The 22,085-nt window shown below is 49.8% G+C and overlaps 1 protein-coding gene across 1 annotated transcript; it reads left to right on the forward strand.

Annotated features, from left to right (window-relative positions):
• Nucleotides 1–709: 709 nt before the first annotated feature.
• On the forward strand, nucleotides 710–21,646 carry LOC140491774 (neuropeptide Y receptor type 2-like). Its single transcript, XM_072590177.1, has 2 exons — nucleotides 710–994; nucleotides 20,455–21,646. The coding sequence occupies exons 1-2, from the start codon at nucleotides 966–968 to the stop codon at nucleotides 21,644–21,646; spliced, it is 1,221 nt and encodes a 406-aa protein (XP_072446278.1). The 5' UTR covers nucleotides 710–965.
• Nucleotides 21,647–22,085: the final 439 nt, after the last annotated feature.

Consider the following 22,085-nt stretch of genomic DNA (forward strand, 5'->3'; position numbering starts at 1 on the left):
ATCTGCTCACAGTATTCCAAGTGGGATCTAACTAGGGATAGGAGAGAGCTGGGAGTGGAATAGAGTTGACTAGCCCTCTATAAAGACCTGCTGCTGTTGCAATGGGCGAATGCTTTTATCTGTGTTGTATTAGTCCAAGGTTGGTGTTTTAACATGGGGACCCAATAATTCTGAAGAGACATCAAAGTTTTGAGTGAAATGCTATCAATGGGAACAGATCCCAGTGCCCAGTGTGTGATCTCACTCATCTTTTGTCCATTGCTTTTACAATAGGCGTCTGCATTGTCTGTGAATCACTCATGGTTCCTAAAACTCCTAAATATGGAACCAGTGTCCACCCACGTTAGAGATCTCTGAATTCAAAAGCAGTACAAAAAAAACCATTAATTCTGGAGGATCTGTGCCCAATGGACAGCAACTTTCTCAATTACCGAGCTTTTGAGACAGTTAATGGCTCAATTTTGTTTTATCCAAAGAGACGGTTTCTGTGCTTCTGCGTTATGTCTTTTATTTCAATCTCTGTATAAAGAGGTAGCCAGATTACAATCGTTGGAAGAGAGAGTAGAAATACAGAATAAAACCACAGACGTGGTTAAAAGCTCCCTTTTAATTGGAACCCCGCCCTCCTCTCCCTCTCTCTAAAAGCTTAGGAGTAGCAATTTATTTAATCAGAAAGCTACAGAGCAGCTCTAGAGGCTGGATGGAGACCGCACTGAGTGTTAGACACGCTTCTCCCGCAGCCCATTGTAAGGCTTAAAAAAATATGTATAGAAGGAGGAACAACTAGGACGTTTCAGCATCTATGCGAAGATGTTTTATTTTTAATTGTGGTTGGGACTGGGACTCTGTAAATGAGCTGTTTAATAACTCTACTCTCGCCCAGTCCCTGCTCGCTGGATTTGTGTGTCTGACACCGCCAGTTCTCCAAACCCTCCTGGTGCAGGAGCGGGGATGAAGCAGCCCTGATGTCCACTTGGCCGGAGACAGGGTATCGGTAAGGAATTTCACTGGTCAGTTGCAAATAGGCGGTTACTGCTGAGGAGCTGTGTACAGTAAGTAATATGTTGCCAGTTTTGACTCGCGTGCGGTGTATTAGGAGCCCGTGTGTGCTGAATACCTGACAGTGGTCAGTGTGCACTTGTCACTGGAAGGTGGGTTCCCTGCTCACCTTCAGTTTAGACCGTTGGACTATCCCATCACATCTATCTGCAGCGGCTGAACTTAGGTAAAGTTTGCCCGGGTTTGCAAGTGGAAGTTGAGTGGGGCTGCAGAGACTGCAGTTAAAATAAAGCCAAACTTTACGGTAATAATGAGATGAGAGTGGCTGTTTCCGAAGATGTTGCTGCTCAGAACTCGTCAGCTCTTCCTCTTTGACTGGCTCGCTGATCCAAAACGGACCCTTTCATTGTCAGCTGAGATCCCTGCAGTGAGCTGCTTGGTGTTGAGCCCCTGGTCCCGGCTCCTGGTCCCGCCCACTGAATTGCACTGCCCAAGTTTCCACAGCCTTGGAACCTCAGTCACTGCAGGAAAGGAGAGGATTGTGGGATAGAAAGAGGCCACTTCAGCCCCTCCAACTATATCCCCATACAGCTGGGATCATAGTGACTCTTCATTGTCTCTCCATCCCTGTCCGCTTTGGTTCTGCACCCAACAAAATTCATGGCTCTCAGTTTCACTTCCATTGGCCTTATGATCCTCAGCAAGGGGAGGTGTCAGTCAAGTGGTCTTACCGCTGGACCAGAGACCCAGTTAAAGTTCTGGGACCTTGGTTCCAACCCACACAGCAGATGGTGGAATTTGAGTTCAAGAAAAAAACAAATCTGGAATTAAGAGCCTAATGATGACCATGAATCCATTGCCAGTTGTCAGGAAAATCCCATCTGGCTGACTAATCTCTTTTAGGGAAGGAAACTGCCATCCTTACTTGATCTGGCCTCCATGTGACTCCAGACCCATAGTGATGCAATTGGCTCTTAACTGCCCTCTGCATAATTAGGGATGAGCAATAAATGCTAATGTAGCCAGTGATCCTGTAAATGAGTAATAAAGCAACTTGAGGTCGTGGGGAGAGATTTACAAATCAATGCTACCCTTTAGATGAAGACATGTTTTTTACCATTACAACTGAAAGGCTAACTTCTCAATTTAAGGTTATGTCCCCCATTTTCTGTACTCCAACCCTCACAGAGAACTGCAGGCTGGGATGTAATGAGACAGTATCTGAATTTAAAGTGAGGCATAGTACCTTCACTTTGTCTTTTGCAGAGCTCTGCTTAATTGTTTCCTGTCTGCTTGGCAATCAATCTCTATCATTTCTTGGTCCTCTTCACAGAATCAGCTTTCCAGATCTTACTCTTTAATCCCTTCCTAAACTTTTATCAGCTCAAGCACCTCTCTATCTTGATCCCTCTTTCTCTCCCTGTCTTTCGCCTCCTTCATTCCTTATCGCTCCTTCATCTGAAAAGGAGCAGCATGCTGGGTAGTGGGGTGAGGTTGTGGGAATGGTTCCAGGTGAGCTGTTCATTTGGACGGCCATTGCAGACATGATGGACCAAACAGAGTGCTTCTGCAATCTAAAGGTCCTGTGATCCTATGATCACTTCTATCATTATTTCCATTATCCATTGAGGTTGTTGACAACGTCATTATTTCTTACTCATTTGTCTCCTCCAGCTTCTGTCAGAGCTAGTTTCTGAGCTGTGGGCTCACTGTTATCTCTGGGTTCGGCACCCACCTTGTTTGTTGGATGGAATGTGGGGCCCCAGAAAAGCTTCACTCCATTCAGGTCCAACACACCCAGTGATAGGGGAAGGGGTGTCCTTACTTTTTATTCTGTTTAGTTAATGGATTCATGAGCATTTTTTGCTCATGTCTAACCTCCCTCAAACCATTTTCAGAGTGCTATCGAGAGCCAACCACCTTTCTTTGGAGTCACATAGGCCAGACTGAGTAATCGCGGACTCCCTGCAGTGTGGAAACAGGCCCTTCGGCCCAACCAGTCCACACTGACCCTCCGAAGAGTAACCCACCCAGACCCATTCCCCTACCCTATTACTCTACATTTACCCATAACAAATGCACCAAACCTACACTTCCCGAAACAGTATGGGCAATTTAGCATGGCCAATTCACCTAACCTGCACATCTTTGGATTGTGGGAGGAAACCCACGCAGACACGGGGAGAACGTGCATGCAGCCAGTCACCCGAGGCTGAAATCGAACCTGGGTTCCTGGCGTTGTGGGGAAATGGTGCTATCCACTGAGCCACTGTGTCACTCATGGCTGTAGGCTTCCTTCCATTAGTGAATCAGATAGGCTTTTATTTTACCATTAGCCAATGTAATTGTCATGGTCACCGCCCCTTGATTTGAGGTTTTTTTTGACTGCATTTACAATAATTACATTTCACCAGCTGTCATTGTGGGATTTGAACAATTGCCCCTGGATCAGTACCACAGGCTTATAGATCAATAGTGTCAGACAGTTCATCAACCTATGAATCTTTGCACTAATTTCTACTGTACTACAAGGCAGAAAAGCAAAGATACCCAACGATAATTATTGAATTGTTGAACGGAGGATTGTACATGGTTTAGGTTGAAGTTCAGTGTTCCCTCTGGAATCTAAACCTTTTATTCTTGACTAGAACTTTATTGCACCATCACTGTTGCCAACTCCTTTGCAGAGATTTCTTTTACAGAACAACTAAGATTGTTAAGGTTAGAAATGGACTGCCTGGGAGAGTGGTGCAGGTGGATTCCACAGGGGGCTTCAAAAGAGAGTGGGATATATATTTGAAAGTGATGAAAATTGAAAGTGATGATATGGAGAGAGGGCTGAAGAGTGGGGTGAGCTGGTTAGCTCTGCTGGGAGCCATACAGACCTGTTGGGTGGAATGGTCTCCTTACGTACTGTAAAATGTAATGATTCTATAGTCATTAACCTCTGTTTGTGCCATTAATTGATTTGTTTTCTTCTGAATACTGCGCACATTCGAATAAAGCACTGTTAATTTCTCAAATCTTCTCCAAACTCGCAAAGAGCTATTAATTTAGCCTTTTGCCATTCTCCCCAACTCCCTCCCTCCACCTTATTTGTTTCTTTTCTTTCTGTTTGCATGCAAAGCCTTTCATATGTACCCAGACTGTCATCATCTAAGCAGATGCCCTGCAATGCTGCCCTGTCCTTTCAAAGACCAAAGAACAGTATAGTACAGGAACAGGCCCTTTGGCCCACCAAGACTGCTGACTGTGCGGCTATAAACCTTTTGCCTCTATGTGGTCTGTATCCCTTTGTCTATTCATGTATCGGTCAAGATGCCTCTTAAACATTGCTATTGTATCTGCCTTCACCACCTCCTCTGGCAGCACATTCCAGGCACTTACCACCCTCTGTGTGTAAAAAAACTCGCCTCTCACGTATCCTTTAAACTTATCCCTTTTTACCTATATCACCTAGTAATTGAAATTTCTACTCTGGGAAAAAGACTATTCATTCTATTTGTACGTCTCATAATTTTTGTAAACGTCTGTCAGGTCACCTCTCATCATTTAAAGTTCATGTAGGGAAAAAAAAAGAAGTTTGTCCAATCTCACTCCATGGCTAATATTATCCAAACTAAGCAGCACTCTGGAAAACTGTTTCAGTACTCTCTCCAAAGCCTCCACATCCCTCTGGTAGCGTGGTAATCAGAACGGTACATCAAATGTGGCCTCACTGAAGTTCTATACAGCTGCAACATGACTTGCCAGTTTTAATACTCTGCACCCTGACTGATGAAGGCAAACATACCATAACCTTTCTCTCAATTCTTCTCTATGTTGAAGCTAGTTAAGGTTCTGCCAGTTACTGTATACTTCCCTCCTGCATGAGATCTTCAAAACTGAATTACCTTGCATGAGTCCAGATTAAACTCCATCTGCCATTTCTCTGCCCAAGTCTCCAGACTATCTACAGAGGAACCTCGACTATCTGAACAAGATGGGCAGGCACCATTTCATTCAGATAATTGATTATTCGGTAAATTGATTCAATACCTTTTGCTCTGGGGCTCGGAGTTTTCTGTAAACTCTGCTCCCTGTTCAGGAGATAAGGCAGCATCACAGGGGGTGTGAGACCCCGCTTCTGCCCACACCCCAAACCTGTCCAACACCACCCCCCCACCCCCTCACACACCCCAAACCCATCCAGCACCACACCCCCACCCCCCTCCACACCCCAACCCCGTCCAACACCAACCCCCCACCCCCTCTCACACCCCAAACCTGTCCAACACCACCCCCCACCCCCTCCCACACCCCAACCCCGTCCAACACCACAACCCCGACCCCCACCCACACCCCAACCCTGTCCGACACCACCACCCACCCCACCTACACCCCAACCTCATCCAACACTATCCCCCCGCCCACACACCCCTCTACCCCGTTCAACACCACCCCCCACCCCCTCCCATACCCAAACCACGTCCAACACCGCAACCCCCACGCCCTCCCACACCCCAACCCCGCCCACCACCACACATCCACCCCCTCCCACACCTCAACCCCATCCAACACTATCCCCCCGCCCACACACCCCTCTACCCCGTCCAACACCACCACCCACCCCCTCCCACACCCCAACCCCGTCCAACACCACAACCCCCACCCCCACCTACACCCCAACCTCATCCAACACTATCCCCCCGCCCACACACCCCTCTACCCCGTCCAACACCACCACCCACCCCCTCCCACACACCAACCACGTCCAACACCACAACCCCCACGCCCTCCCACACCCCAACCCCATCCAACACCACAACCCCCACGCCCTCCCACACCTCAACCCCATCCAACACCACCTCCCACCCCCTCCCACACCCCAACCCCATCCAACACCACACCCCAACCCCGTCCAACACCACAACCCCCAACCCCACCCACACCCCAACCCCATCCAACACCACCACTCCACCCCCACCCATACCCCAACCTCGTCCGACACTATCCCCCCGCCCGCACACCCCTCAACCCCGTCCAACACCAAACCCCACACCTGCACGCTCCCAACCCCGTCCTACACCACCTCCCCACCCACACGCCCCCCAATTTCATCCAACACCACCACCCCCAACCCCTCCCACACCCCAATCCCGTCCAACACTACCCCTCACCCCCTCCCACACCCCAACCCCATTCAACACCACCCCCACCTCCTCCCACACCCCAACCCTGACCAACACCACCCCCCTCCCCCTCCCACACCCCAACCCCATTCAACACCACCCCCCACCTCCTCCCACACCCCCACCCCGACCAACACCACCCCCCTCCCCCTCCCACACCCCAATCCCGTCCAACACTACCCCTCACCCCCTCCCACACCCCCACCCCGACCAACACCACCCCCCTCCCCCTCCCACACCCCAACCCCGTCCAACACCACACATCAATCCCATCCAACACCACACCACCACCCTCTCCCACACCCCAACTGCATCCAAAGCCACCCCCCCACCCCTTCTCACACCCCAACCCTGTCCAACACCATCACCCCACACCCACCCACACCCCAACCTCGTCCAACACTATCCTCCCGTCTGCACACCTCTCAACCTCGTCCAACACCAAACCCCACACCTGCACGCCCCCCCAACCCCGTCCTACAACCCCCCACCCACACGCCCCCCAATGTCATCCAACACCACCACCCCCACCCCCTCCCACACCCCAACCCCGCCCAACACCATCCCCACCCCCTCCCACACCCCAACCCCATCCAACACTACCCCCACCCCCTCCCACACCCCAACCCCATCCAACACCACCCCCCACCCCCTCCCACACCCCAACCCCATCCAACACTACCCCCACCCCCTCCCACACCCCAACCCCATCCAACACCACCCCCCACCCCCACCCACACCCCAACCTCATCCAACATTATCCCCCCACCCGCACACCCCTCAACCCCGTCCAACACCGCCCCCACCCCCTCCCATACCCCAACCACGTCCAACACTACCCCCCAGCCCCTCCCACACCCCAACCCCGCCCAACACCACGCCCCCACCACCTCCCACACCCCAACCCTGTCCAGCACCATCCCCCCGCCCACCCACCAACCAGCCCCGTCCAACACCACCACCCTACCCCCCCACCGCCAACCCTGTCCAACACCACCTACAACCCTGTCCAACACCGTCTTCTGCCCGCGTGCCCACCCACCAACCCCATCCAACACCACCCCCCACCCATGCGCCCACCCACCAACCCCATCCAACATCAGCCTCCGCTCGCGCGCCCACCCCCAACACCGTCCAACACCCCCAACCCCGCACACACTTCCCCCAACCCCGTTCAACACCCCAAACCCTGCCCACATGCCCCCCAACCCTGTCCAACAACACCCCTCGGCCATACGACCCCAACCCCGTCCAACACCGCCCCCACCCACACGCTCCCACAACCCCATCCAACACCCCAATCCCTGCCCACATGCCCCCAACCCCGTCCAACACCACCATCCTCCCACATGCTCCCCCAACCCCGTCCAACACCACCCCTCTGCCCGTGTACCCATCCACCAACCACGTCCAACAGCCCCAACCCTGCCCACTCGACCCCAACCCCGTCCAACACCGCCCCCACCCACACGCCCTCACAACCCCGTCCAACACCGCCCCCCACCCCCACCCACACCCCAACCCCGTACAACACCACCACCTCACCCCCACCCATACCCCAACCACATCCAACACCACCCCCCAGCCGCTCCCACACCTCAACTCCGTCCAACACCACAACCCCTACCCCCCACACCCCACACCCCAACCCCATCCAACACCATCCCCCAACTCCTCCCACACCCCAACCCCAACCACTCCCTACCCCCTCCCACATCCCAACACCGTCCAACACCACACCCCCACCCCCACCCACATCCCAACCCCGTCCAACATCACCCCCCCAGCTGCTCCCACACCTCAACTCCGTCCAACACCACAACCCCTACCCCCCACACCCCAACCCCATCCAACACCACCCCCCACCTCCTCCCACACCCCAACCCCAACCACTCCCTACCCCCTCCCACATCCCAACACCGTCCAACACCACACCCCCACCCCCACCCACATCCCAACCCCGTCCAACATCACCCCCCCACCCCCTCCCACACTCCAAACCTGTCCATCACCGCCCCCACCCACAGGCCCCTACAATCCTGTCCAATACCGCTCCCCCAACCCCTCCTACACCCCAACCCCGTCCAACACCACCCCACCACCCCCTCCCACACCCCAACCCCATCCAACACTACCCCCAACCCCTCCCACACCCCAATCCCGTCCAACACTACCCCTCACCCCCTCCCACACCCCAACCCCATTCAACACCACCCCCACCTCCTCCCACACCCCAACCCTGACCAACACCACCCCCCACCACCCCCACACCCCAACCCTGTCCAACACCACACCCCCCACCCCCTCCTACACCCCAACCGCATCCAAAACCACATCCCCACCCCCTCCCACACCCCAACCCCGTCCAACACCACCACCCCAGCCCGTCCCACACCCCAACCCAGTCCAACACCACAACCCCTACCCTCTCCCACACCCCAACTGCATCCAAAACCACCCCCCCACCCCCTCCCACACCCCTCAACCCCGTCCAACACCAAACCCCACACCTGCACGCCCCCCAACCCTGTCCAACACCAACCACCACCCACACACCCCCCAACGTCATCCAACACCAACTCCCCCACCCGCACGCCCCCCAACCCAGTCCAACACCAACACCCCCACTCGCACGCCCCCCCAACCCCATCCAGCACCATCCCCCGCCCACCCACCCCCAATGCCGTCCAACACCACCTCCAATCCTGTCCAACACCGCTCTCTGCCCGCGCGCCCACCCACCAACCCCTTCCAACACCACCCCCCCGCCTGCGCACCCACTCACCAACCCCATCCAACACCACCCTCCGCCCGTGCGCCCACCCCCAACACCGTCCACACGCCCCCCAAACCCGTTCAACACCGCCCCCCCGCCCACACGCCCCCCAACCCAGTTCAACACCCCAAACCCCGCCCACATGCCCTCCAACCCCGTCCAACACCGCCCGCCACCCACATGCCCCCCAAACCACGTCCAACACCACCCCCAATCCCCTCCCACACCCTAACCCCATCCAACACCACCACCCCATCCCCTCCCACACCCCAACCCCATCCAACACCACCCCTCCACCCCATCCCATACCCCAACCCCATCCAACACCACCCCTCCACCCCATCCCATACCCCAACCCCATCCAACACCACCCCCACCCCCTTCCACACCGCAACCCCGTCCAACACTACCCCCCCACCTCCTCCCACACCACAACCCCGTCCAACACCACACCCCCACCCTCTCCCACACCCCAACCCCGTCCAACACCACAACCCCCATCCCCACCCACACCCCAACCTCGTCCAACACTATCCCCCACCCGCACACCTCTCAACCCTGTCCAACACCAAAGCCCACACCCGCGCGCTCTCCAAACCCGTCCAACACCCCACCCACATGCCCCCCAATGTTGTCCAATACCACACCCCCACCCCCTCCCATACCCCAACCCCGTCCAACATCACCCCCACCCCCTCCCACACCCCAACCCCATTCAACACCACCCCCACCCCCACCCACACCCCAACCGCATCCAACACCACCCCCCACCCACACGTCCCCAACCCCGTCCAACACCACCCCCCACCCCCACCCAAACCCCAACCCCGCCCAAAACCACCCACCCACCCACACGCCCCCAATGCCATCCAACACCAACCCCCCACCCGCACGCCCCCCAACTCCATCCAACACCAACCCCCCAACCCCCACGCCCCCCAATCCCATCCAACACCAACCCCCCCACCCGCATGCCCCCTACCCCGTCCAACACGGCTCCCCCAACCCACACGCCCCAACCCCGTTGAACACCAACCCCAACCTGCACACCCACACATCAACCCCATTCAACACCACCCACCAACCCCGTCTAATACCATCCTCCCGCCCACCCACCAACCAATCCCGTCCAACACCACCCCCTGCCCACCCACCCCCAACCCCGTCCAACACCACCTCCAACCCTGTCCAACAACGCCCCCTGCCCACGCGCCCACCCACCAACACCGTCCAACATCGCCCCCGCCCACGCGCCCATCCACCAACCCCGTCCAACACCACCTTCGCCCGCGCGCCCACCCCCAACCCCGTCCAACACCACCCCTCGCCCGTGCACCCATCCCAACCCCATCCAACTCCCCCAACCCCGCCCACATACCCCCAACCCCGTCCAACTCACCCCCCCGCCCATACGCCCCACAATCCTGTCCAACACCGCCCCCACCCGCCTGCACCCCAACCCCGTCCAACACCCCCAACCCCGCCCACATGCTCCCCAACCCCGTCCAACACCCCCCCATCCATATGCCCCCAACCCCGTCCAACACCGCCCCCCCGCCCACATGCCCCCACAATCCCGTCCAATACCCCCATCCCCGCCCACACACCCCCAGCCCCATCCAACACTGTCCCCAGCCCACACGCCTCCAGCCCCGTCCAACACCACCCCCCGCCCACATGCCCCCTAACCCCATCCAACGCCCCCAACCCTGCCCACACACCTCCCAACCCCGTCCAACACCGCCCTCAACCCTCACGCCCCCCCCACCTCGTCCAACACCACCCTCCATCCCCCTCCCGCTCCCCCAATCCTGTCCTATACCGCACCCGTCCGCTGCCCCCCCAGTCCTGTCCAGCACTGCCCCCCCCACTCCCCTCTTGCTCCCCCAACACCCACCCAACCCCTAACACTATCCAACACTGCACCCCACCCCCTCTGTGAAGCAGCCGGACAGGACTGCTGCTGCTACTGCCTTTTGGGGGGGGGGGGGTGAGTCTCCAAATAACACACACATGCACAACTTTTTACTGCAATTCTTTAACAGGTTCCACAATGCTGGAGAGATTTTCTGAGGAAGTGGGGTTTAGGGTACATGGTGGATGGTGTATCTTGGGAGGTGTATGTTGATATTCGAGTGCAGGTCAATATAAAAAGGAGGAAGTGTTGGTTGTTTTGAAAAACATTAAGGTAGATAAGTCCCCTGGACCTGATGGGATCTATCCCAGAATGCTGGTGGAGACAGGTGAGGAACTTGCTGGGGCCTTGTATGAAATCTCTCTCTCCTCCTTAGTCACAAGAGAGATCCCAGAGGACTGGAGAATAGACAAAGTTGTTCCTTTGTTTAAGAAATGCAACAGGGATAATCTGGAAATTTACAGGTCAGTGAGCCTTACCTCATTGGTAGAGAAATTATTGGAGGAGATTCTTCGGAATAGGGCCTTTGCAGGACCTCATCTGATTTCCTGCCTCTGTCATTGATACCAATATGGACCACAACCTTTGACTGCCCACCCTCCTCTTCAGAATATTCTGTACCCACTCAGACATGTCCTTGACTCTGGCACTAGAGGCCATACACCATGTTGAAGTCATCCATGCAGCCACAGGAAGGTCTATCTGTGCCCCTGCCTATCGTTATTGCTCACCTACACTTTGACCCTCCCTGCTGTATAACTGCACCAGTTGTGGTGCCACTGATCTCGTCGCTGCAGTTGCTTTCACCTGAGGGGCATCCTCCCAACAGTATCCACATGGTATACCTGTTTGAAAGGGACTCCTGCACTGCCTGTCCATACTTCCTGAAGTCTGCCATTTCAAATCTTTTTGACTAAATTGACCTTATCAAGTGCAGGAACCGTTTACACACGTTATCCACTCATCACCAAACTCAGGCCTTTCATCCCCACTCTCTATTCCCAGCAGACCAGACTACAAAAAGCAAGTACTTTACTTTATGTCTTTCAATTACTAATTCAGTCTGCAAATCTGGTTCCTGAGCAGCCAAGCCTAGGTCACTTTTTTGGTCATAATGTCAAGTCCAGAACTCCGCTAATAGATTCAAGAACAGCTTGTTCCCCGCTGTTATCAGACTTCTGAATGGATCTATCATAGTCGAGTTGATCTTTCTCTGCACCTTCTCTGTAGCTGTAACACTATATCTTGCATTCTCTTCTATTACCCTGATGTACTTATGTAAGATATGTTTTGTTTGGTGAATAAACAAAACAATACTTTTCCCTGTGTGTTGATATATGTGACAATAATAAATCAAATCAAATCATTCACTCTGACTGAGCCCGTTTCTCAAGTATTTATCCTCCTATTGGTATTTACCCTCAGGTTTGACCTCTTTTGCTCTGTTGCTGCCTCTGTTCCTGCTTGGACTGGCCTTTTGCTTCACAAGCCTATGTATTCTCTGTCCAAAACTACCCCTCACCTTGCTCCATCTAGTTTAAAGCCTTCTCTGCAGCCTAGTTATTCAATTTGTTCAAACATTGATCCCAGCATGTCTACAGGTGAAGCATATCTACTGGAATATTTCTTTTTTACTCAGTACTAGTGCCAAGCAACTGAACCTCATGCCTCCCAGATCAGTCTTTGATACAACCATTTATGTTCATCGAGGCCACTTTGCCCTTGACTCAGATAGCAATCCTGAGATTAGTACCTTTGAGTTGTGCTTTTTAAATTAGATCCGAATTCCTGAACATCTCTCAGCAGAACGTCCTTTTGAGTTCAATTAATGTTGTTGACAACTGAATCCTTTCACTTCCAATCTAAGTTCCTCTGCATCCCTGATGTGATGTCTTTAACCCTGACTTGGACAGGTAACAGAGACTTCAGGGATACCTGCTCCTGACTCCAGAGACCTTTAACTAACCCCAGTTTCACACTGTCCCCTGCTGACTGCATCCCCCACTTCAATGGCTCCCTGTACTACAGTACTACAGTCATTGTGTTCATCCTTCCTGCACCCTGCTTTCATCCCAATGTCTTTCCAGAGTCTAGGGATTGTTGACAATTGCTGGGATTGAGGCTCTTGAGAGCTTGGAACTTGATACTTGCCTCACCTGCAGTCTCATACTTCTGTCCCTGATCACAGACAAAATCTGAATGACCTGATATGGAGAGTTTGACTGCCTCTTGAAGCAAATTGTCCGGGTAACTTTCCCCGCCCACCCCCCCCCCCCCCCACCCCCCCCTTGATGTGGTGGAATGTCTACCGCTCAAACTATATCTCCAGAACTCGGGTCTGAAGTTGCTTGGGCTTAAACACTTGCTGCATCAATGTTCACTGTGGATCACCTCTGTATCCAGAAGCTTCAACATGCTGCAGCAGCAACACATCACCTATATAATTAATCACTGATATATCTCTGTTCTTTATATGTCATTGTAATTTTTTTTTACACTAGCATCAATCTTATACCTAATAGACTATTTTTAAAGAAAAGAAAGTAAAAGGCCAGGAACCTAAATGCAAACTGAAACCTTACTTTTACATCAAGTCGAGGAATGCTCACTGCTGAAAATGTGTTGCTGGAAAAGCGCAGCAGGTCAGGCAGCATCCAAGGAGCAGGAGAATCGACGTTTCGGGCATGAGCCCTTCTTCAGGAATCTGAAGAAGGGCTCATGCCCGAAACGTCGATTCTCCTGCTCCTTGGATGCTGCCTGACCTGCTGCGCTTTTCCAGCAACACATTTTCAGCTCCGATCTCCAGCATCTGCAGTCCTCACTTTCTCCTAGGAATACTCACTGATTCTACACACTCTCCCCTGCTACTTAACTCTTTGAGATGCTTAACCTCAGAACTCTATTGCAAGTTGTGCTATGTAGCACTAAGCTGTGCGTTTTTACATGCTGTCAACAAACAGGGATCTATCTGAGTCACTTAATGAGGATTCAGTTTCAGTTGATTCAATTAATCTACACTGCAAGCCTTGAAAGGAAAAGCCTGTTTCAGGCTAATATCCCCACAATTTAAACTGTAGATTTCAGCCAACTGCAACCGAAATTAGATTTGCACAAATTAAAGATTTAGACTTTCTTCATCAGAAAATGCAAACAGTCAATTGTAACTTGGGCTGAGTTTAACAAGCAATATTCACAGTGGAGTGACATAATGAGGAGCGAGGGTATGCACGTCTAGGGAGGGCTTTCTGCTGTTTACGGCAGAGAGTGCCAAGGGCCATTAAACAATCGAACCAGAATTGGAGATTTGAATTGCAATCAGCATCGGGATGCAGAAAGCTCAGAGAGTTGTAGGGCTGGACAATGCTACTATGGTCTGAAAGAGGTGCGATTCATGCATGTATTTCATAAACAAGGATGAGAATTACAAACCTGAGTGCAGATCACAGTGGTGATAACTGAGTTGGACTTGTTGGAAGTTAATCTCTTGGCAGAGGGTTTGGATAACGATGGAGGATGGAAAGTGGGAGAATAAGCAGGAGAGCTTCGGGAAAGTTTCAGGTTAGCAAAACCTTGATTGAGGATTCAGGAGCAGATCCTAATTGCAATGGATTCTGTAAAATTTTGCAGTTGCTGAAAGACGTTATAAATCATTTCAACTTTTTACAGTTTTGTGCACACTTTTTGGTCTCCTTGCTTGAGAAACGATGTACTAACACTGGAGCGGGTACAGAGGAGGTTCACTAGATTGTTTCTGGAGTTGAGAGGGTTGCTTTATGAGGATAGAGATTGAGTAGACTGGGACTATACTCATTGGTACTTAGAAGAACGAGGGGGCATCTTATAGAAACGCAGAAAATAATGAAGGGAATAGATAGGACAGAAGAAGGAAGGTTATTTCCACTGACAGCCTCAAATTAAGGGGAGCAGATTTAGGACTGAGTTGAGGAGGAACTTCACCCAAAGGGTTATGAATGTGTGGAATTCCCTGCCCAGTGAAGCAGTTGAGGCTACCTCGAGGCTACCTCATTGAATGTTTTTAAGGCAAAGATAGATAGATTTTTGAACAATAACTGAATTAAGGGCTGTAGGGTGAGTGCTTGGATAAGTGGGGCTGAGTCCCACAAAAAGATCAACCATGATCTTATTGCACAGTGGAACAGGCTTGATGGGCCAAATGGCCTACCCATGCTCCTATTTCTTATTTCTTCAAGTTTACTCATGATTCATATTTAAATCCGTGTGATTCACAAATATACTATAATATGATGTTACAACACACTGTGAATGAACTAATTCCACTAATAATGATTTATTAATGAGTTTATTGAATAATAGCAGACAGTCGTCTGTCTGATTGATTGCCCAATATCTCCATAAAGCGCTGAGTGCAGTTGATGTACCACCTCTTAAAAGGTAAAATCACCATAAATCTACCAGACAATAACGCTACTCTCTGATTAGAGTGAGATAACAAATGGTGGTTTAACCTGAGGGCTGCCACACCTCAGGTGAGAGGAGAGGTTGAGAAGGAAAGTCCTTTATGGTAAAGTTAAACTCATGCTGTTGACATCCCTCTGCATTAGGAACTAGTCATCTAAGCTACCTCACCTCCCATGGTAGGGACTCATAAAGTGCTTCAGTCACAAAGTAAATCTTTGAGAAAGAATTTGCTTCCAACACACCCAGACATCGCTGGAATTGGATGACCAGAGATGAGTGGCTCTGGTATTGACCACTGAGTCATCAATTGGTAGAGGATGCTGTCTGTGGCCCTGTACTGTTGGCAAGTCGGCATTGACCGGTTGAGTGGTGTATTTGAGAGTTCTGCTTTTGTGAACATAATAATATTTTCACTCCTTTCATTCCTTTTCAGCTCAGTGCACTTCCAACCTGATGAAATGCTCACTGATGGGATGGAATTTGACATTTGGCACAGTATGGGGGCGATTCCAGCTCTGGGGCATGCAGATTCTGCACAAAGTGCATTAGAATTGGCTGATCTGATAATGAATGGCCCAGATTTTTCTGTTAAAGTAATGGTGAGGCTTATGGTGTTTGACATTATTTACATCTACGTGGTACAGCACCTTCCTATGAGGGACAGGTGCACAGTTAAACACCAATATATGAAAGCAACTGTCTGAGATTCATTGTTCTACAGCTTCCTCTGTGAAGCCAACATTCCCCTGTCTAGTTCACTGTGGGAGCACATTGGGCAGTGTGTGGTTAGTGGATATTTAGGTTTAAATTAACTGTAGTTAGTCCTTGCAATATATTGTTACAGAATTTGCTGTCAGTCGATTGAACTGTGTTTCCAGTTTGGTAGACCTATACTTGTATGCTTGGGTATTTTTAAAAACACATTCAGTGGCAGGTTGTTGAACATGTGAGCTGGACAGTGAGTATCTGTAATTAACCTGCTACAGATAGCTATGACTTTACATTTCTACTGAATGGAGCATTATGAAGAAATGACAATTGTGAATGAGTTTCAAGCAATGTATCTGGCAACAGGAAATAACCATTAAAAGTTATATTCCCTTAAAACAGCTATTGTTGGAAATTTTCAAGATTGTGAATTTGAAATTGAATGTTTTTACTTCACCTTTCTGCCAGTTTGCATTTTCTTAATTCAAATTTTCTTTCCTTTCTCTCTCCTCTTTCCTGATCTAGCATTGAATTCACCCACTTTAATTTGTATTCCTTTTCAGTTCTCATACTGTTCCTTTCTGTATTCTTTCTACTTGGTTTGTTGAGGAGATACACAGATATTTGACGGCACGGTGGCACAGTGGTTAGCACTGCTGCCTCGCAGCGCCGGAGACCCGGGTTCAATTCCCGCCTCAGGCGACCGACTGTGTGGAGTTTGCACGTTCTCCCCGTGTCTGCGTGGGTTTCCTCCGGGTGCTCTGGTTTCCTCCCACAGTCCAAAGATGTGCAGGTCAGGTGAATTGGCCACGCTAAATTGCCCGTAGTGTTAGGTAAGGGGTAGATGTAGGGGTATGGGTGGGTTACGCTTCGGCGGGGCGGTGTGGACTTGTTGGGCCGGAGGGCCTGTTTCCACACTGTAAGTAATCTAATCTAATCTAATCTTGACCTGTTCATTACAGATACCCACTGTCGCTCACTGTCCTGCTACCAGCTTACATATTCAACAAGCTGCTGCAGAATAAATTTTTAAAAACCCAAAGCATACAAGTACATGTCTAGCAAACTGGAAGGACAGTTCAATTTGACTAACAGCAAATAAGGACAATAATTTCATATTATATCTTTACAAAGTAAATTCAGTTTCCCACACCTTCAGTGAATCTCGTTCTGCTATTCCAGACTGGCAATAAAGATCTGGGGGAAAACATTTCCTGAGGGGATATTTTTGGACAGTTGAATCTGAAATTCTGTTGAAGTGGCTCATTTTTCTGAAGTTCAGTTACACTCAAGCTACCTGCCAGACCCATTAACAAAACCCAAAAATAAAATCAGGAGCAGGCCAATCAGCCCCTTGGGTTTTCTCCAATAAGCAACGAGATCATAGCTGACCCGCTCCAGGCCTCAACTCTTCTTTCATGCGAGCTCTTCATACTCTTTGACTCCTTGATATTTTGAAAATCTATCTTCCTCCTTTTCAAATACCTTCATTGATCTAGTCTCCACATCTCCCTAGGGTAGAGAATTCCAGACATTTGCTCACCTCTGGGAGAAAAAAATCCCCTTGTATCTTAGTTGTCCATGAGTGCCCAGTTATCTTAATAACTGTCTCCTCTCATTCAAGATTCCTCCATTACTGTAAACATTTTTGCAATGCCTAGCTCGTCAAACTCCTCAGAACCTTGAATGTTTCAAGAAGATCAGTCCTATCTAAACTCTACTGAATGAAGGTCTAACCTATTTAGATGTTCTTGATAAATCAATCCTTCCTTCCCAGGACTCAGCTTTGTGGACCTCTTCTGAAATACTTCCAATGCCAATAATCCCTTCTGAAATATGGGAACCAAAACTGTCCACAGTACTTCAGCTCCAGCCTCATCCACAGCCTCGACAGTTGTAACTGGCCTTCCCTGTTTTTAATCTCCAATACCTGAGCGATAAACCCAAATTTCTGTTTGAACATAGACCAGAAGTATGAGCAGAAGTAAGGCATTCAGCCCAGCAAGACTCAAGGCCAAGGGCTGTCAGGCATAGTGTAATTTTTAATATAACGCCCTTCTGTTTGAGTTTCCTCAAGTTCTGATCCAAGCTGGTTTTGTCCGGTTGCCTGTGCGCCGCATTTGGAAGACTGAGAGAGAAATGCTCCCAAGATTCCTGAGCAAATTTTCCTTGTTCAGACAATCCTACAAAAGAAAACCCCCAGAAGCTGTTTGTCTAATCCTTGCTGCATTTTGAGAGCTCTCGCTGCGTGTAAATGGCTGTTGCGTTTGCTCCTGTAAATTGCTGCACTTCAAAGCAATTAGTATTAGTTGCAGCAGTTTGAGGCTTTTCTGAGAGGTGTGATAATAAGCCGTGCATCAGAAATTCGCTTTTTATTCCAACCCTGCCTTTCTGTTGTATTCATGCATAAGCGATCTTTTTAAAAATGTACAGCTCTTGACCTTTTTCCAGGTGGGATCACTTTTGGCAATGCTTTTTATTTTTGATTCATTCTTGCAGTTTGGACATTACTTATTACCCAATATTCGTTACCCCTTCAGAAGGTGATGGTGAGGGGAGACCTTTTGCAAGCGTTGGAGTCTGTGAAGTGTTGGATCACCCACAGTGCACTTTTTGGTCAATTAATGTTGTTCCGCTTGACAATGGTGACATTTTACCCTTTGCCTCTGTTATTTTGAAGAGTTTGTTATATTTCTGCGTTAATTGCCCATGAAAATGAAGCCCGGTTGTTAATAAGCAACAATTCACCTCTCTGGGAACAATTTAAACTGTTAATTGTGACAGTCTTAGAGTAATGCTGCATGGAAACATATTCTTTGGTCCAACCAGTCCAGAGATGATAAGAACACCAAGTTTAAGACTTTATTTTTATCTTTCCCTTTCTGTCTCTAATTTGTCTTGCTCTCTTAGTCTATCCTTTAGCCCATTACTAATTAAAAACCTGTTTATCACCTCCTTAAATTTACTCGATGTACCAACCTCCACTGTACTCCAGGGTAGCAAACCCAACAGATTTGTGATCCTTTCCTCATTTCCATTTTAAATCTGCCACTCCTTCACCTAAAATTATTAACTGTCATTCCAGATTGCTCCACAAGGGGAATATCTGCTTTACATCTACCTTGTCAATCCCCTTCAGCATCCTACATAGTTCAATTAGATTTCCTCTCATCTTTCTAAACTCAAGTGTAGACCTGAACTACTCAATGTCTCATAAGACATGCCTTTCACTGAAATGAATCTAGTCAACCTTCTCTGAACTGTCTCCAATGCATTTACACCTGTCCAAAACTGTACACAGTACTCTGGAGGTTGTCTCACCAATTCAGGTTGTCTCATTCCTGAAGACGGGCTCATGCCCGAAACGTCGATTCTCCTGCTCCTTGGATGCTGCCTGATCTGCTGCGCTTTTCCAGCAACACATTTCCATCTCTGAACTCCAGCATCTGCAGTCCTCACTTTCTCCGAGTTGTCTCACCAATGCCTTGTAGAATTGCAACAACACTTTCCTGCCTTTATACTCTGTTCCTTTAACAAAAATGCCACATTCTATTTGCCCTTCTTATTACCTGCTGTACCTGCATGTGCTTTTTGGGACTCGTGCACTAGCACACCCAGATCTCTCTGCATTTTGAAATTGCTCTCAATTTAGATAGTAAGTTGCCTTTTTATTCTGACCAAAATGTTTAACCTCACACTTACCCACATTAAACCCGATCTGCCAAATTTTGGGCCATTCTCCTAACGTCTTCAGTGGATAAGTTCTTATTTCTTCACTGCAGCTTACTTTCCCGCCTATTTTAGTGTCAACTGCAAATTTGACTGTACTATATTGGAGGTGTGGTTCAGTGGCTAGCAGTGCCAGGGACCTGGATTCAATTCCAGCCTCAGGTGACTGTCTCTGTGGAGTTTGTACATTCTCCCCCTGTCTGTATGAGTTTCCTCCCACAATCCAAGATGTGCAGGTGAGGTGGTTTGGCCAGGCTAAATTGCCCAAAGTGTTCAGAGATGTGTATGTTAGGTGCATTAGTCTGGGGTAAATATAGGGTCTGGGCAGGTTGCTCTTCAGAGGGTCAGTGTGAGCTTGTTGAGCCGAAGGACCTGTTTCCACACTGTAGAGATAGTCTAATTTTTTTTTGTCCCTTTCTGTGCTTGATTTGATGCTCATCCACCCTCATTTTGTTCCCTTGCTGTGATCGCAATCATTATGGTTATGGAAACATACATCATTGGCCACTTTGTTCATTGAAGTCTTAGGTATTTCATTGGCTTCACTACGGTGTTACTACTTTATATTGCCAACATGTTAACCATACAAGGAGGTTTTGAACTGACATATGAAGGAACAAGTCTAAATAATGATGTATGTGGCAACATGTTCCTTGTCTTGTACGTTCTCTCCTAGTCACCCCCAAACCTTTAAACAATGTCCTTGTCATTCACAGGGAATGGTACCAGATCAATTCAGAACAGGCCACGATGCATTCGACCAGTGCAAGCAATGTCACAGAGACTGTGGAGGGAAACAGTTGGAACATTTCCAGAGAGTGGCACTTGATGAGCATTGATCAGCCCAGAAATGAGGTCTACCCATCCATGGCTGAGAGTACCAAGCTTCTCAGTGTCCAGATCACCCTTATTATGGCTTATGCATTGATCATCCTCCTGGGCCTGGTGGGAAACTCCCTGGTCATTTATATGATCATAAAGTACAAAACCATGCGAACTGTCACCAACTTCTTCATTGCCAACCTGGCCTTGGCTGACCTCATGGTGGACACACTCTGCTTGCCATTCACCTTGGTTTATACTCTCCTGGATGAATGGAAACTTGGAGCTGTCCTTTGCCACCTTGTCCCTTACGCTCAGGCTTTAAGTGTCCACGTGTCCACTCTGACTCTAACAGTGATCGCTCTGGACCGCCATCGATGCATCGTCTTCCATTTGGACAGCCGCATTTCCAAGAAGTTCAGCTTCATAACCATTTCCATGACCTGGTTGGTGTCGGCTATCCTTGCCGGGCCATTGGCCATCTTCAGGGAGTACAAAATCGTTGACTTGCAGCCCATTAACCTGCAGATCGTGGTCTGCTCTGAGAAATGGCCCAGTGGGAACACCCAAGATGGAACCATCTACAGTATCTCAATGTTCATCCTACAATACGTGCTGCCGTTGGGCATCATCAGTTACGCCTACATTAGAATATGGATCAAGTTAAAGAACCATGTTAGTCCGTGCGCGCGGAGTGACAGTCATTACCGACGGAGAAAAACCACCAAAATGCTTGTGATGGTGGTGGTGGTCTTCGCAGTCTGTTGGCTGCCCTTGCACACCTTCCAGCTGGCCAGCGATCTGGACAAGCGTCTCTTTCAGTTCACAGAATACAAGCTGCTCTACACCATCTTCCATGTGCTGGCCATGTGCTCCACCTTCGCCAATCCCCTGCTGTACGGCTGGATGAACAAGAACTATCGCAACGGCTTCATCTTCTTCTTCCGCTGCAACCACAACGTGGACAACCTCAACAACGTGGAGACGTCTGTCAAGGCCAGGCTGCACCCTTTCAGGGTGGAAGCTCACAATGATAGCCTTTGCAATTACAGGGCTACGAATGGACATCCACCAACAGAGGTTTAGTGGGGGGCTGGGGGCTGTGGTTTTGGGGGGGGAGTCGGGTGAATGTGGGATTTCACCTTCTGCGCAGTCAACAGTATTGATAGCACCTCGAATGGATCAGGCTGTTTCCAGTTCTTCTTCTGGTCAGTGGTCGACATTGTCCAACTAAGCTGCGATTGATTAATGGAGTAACACTAAATAAAATAACCCCGTACAGTCACTGACTTACTTTTGGATTAATGCATGAGCATCTTTGACCCAACCCCATATTTTGAAGGAAGTGGTGAGCAGACTGGCGCAGCAGGAAGGTGTGTCTGTTTTCTTTCTTGCCCTCTTTCTCCCACACTACCGCCTAATTTTTCCCCAGCACCTGTGTCGTGTGTGTGTGCAGGTGTGAGCACAGTGAAGAACAACAAGTGTGTAAATCTTTATTTATATATTCCACCACCAGGAAGAAAGG

Source organism: Chiloscyllium punctatum, chromosome 20 (genome assembly GCF_047496795.1).
Source record: "Chiloscyllium punctatum isolate Juve2018m chromosome 20, sChiPun1.3, whole genome shotgun sequence".
NCBI classification, from domain to species: domain Eukaryota; kingdom Metazoa; phylum Chordata; class Chondrichthyes; order Orectolobiformes; family Hemiscylliidae; genus Chiloscyllium; species Chiloscyllium punctatum.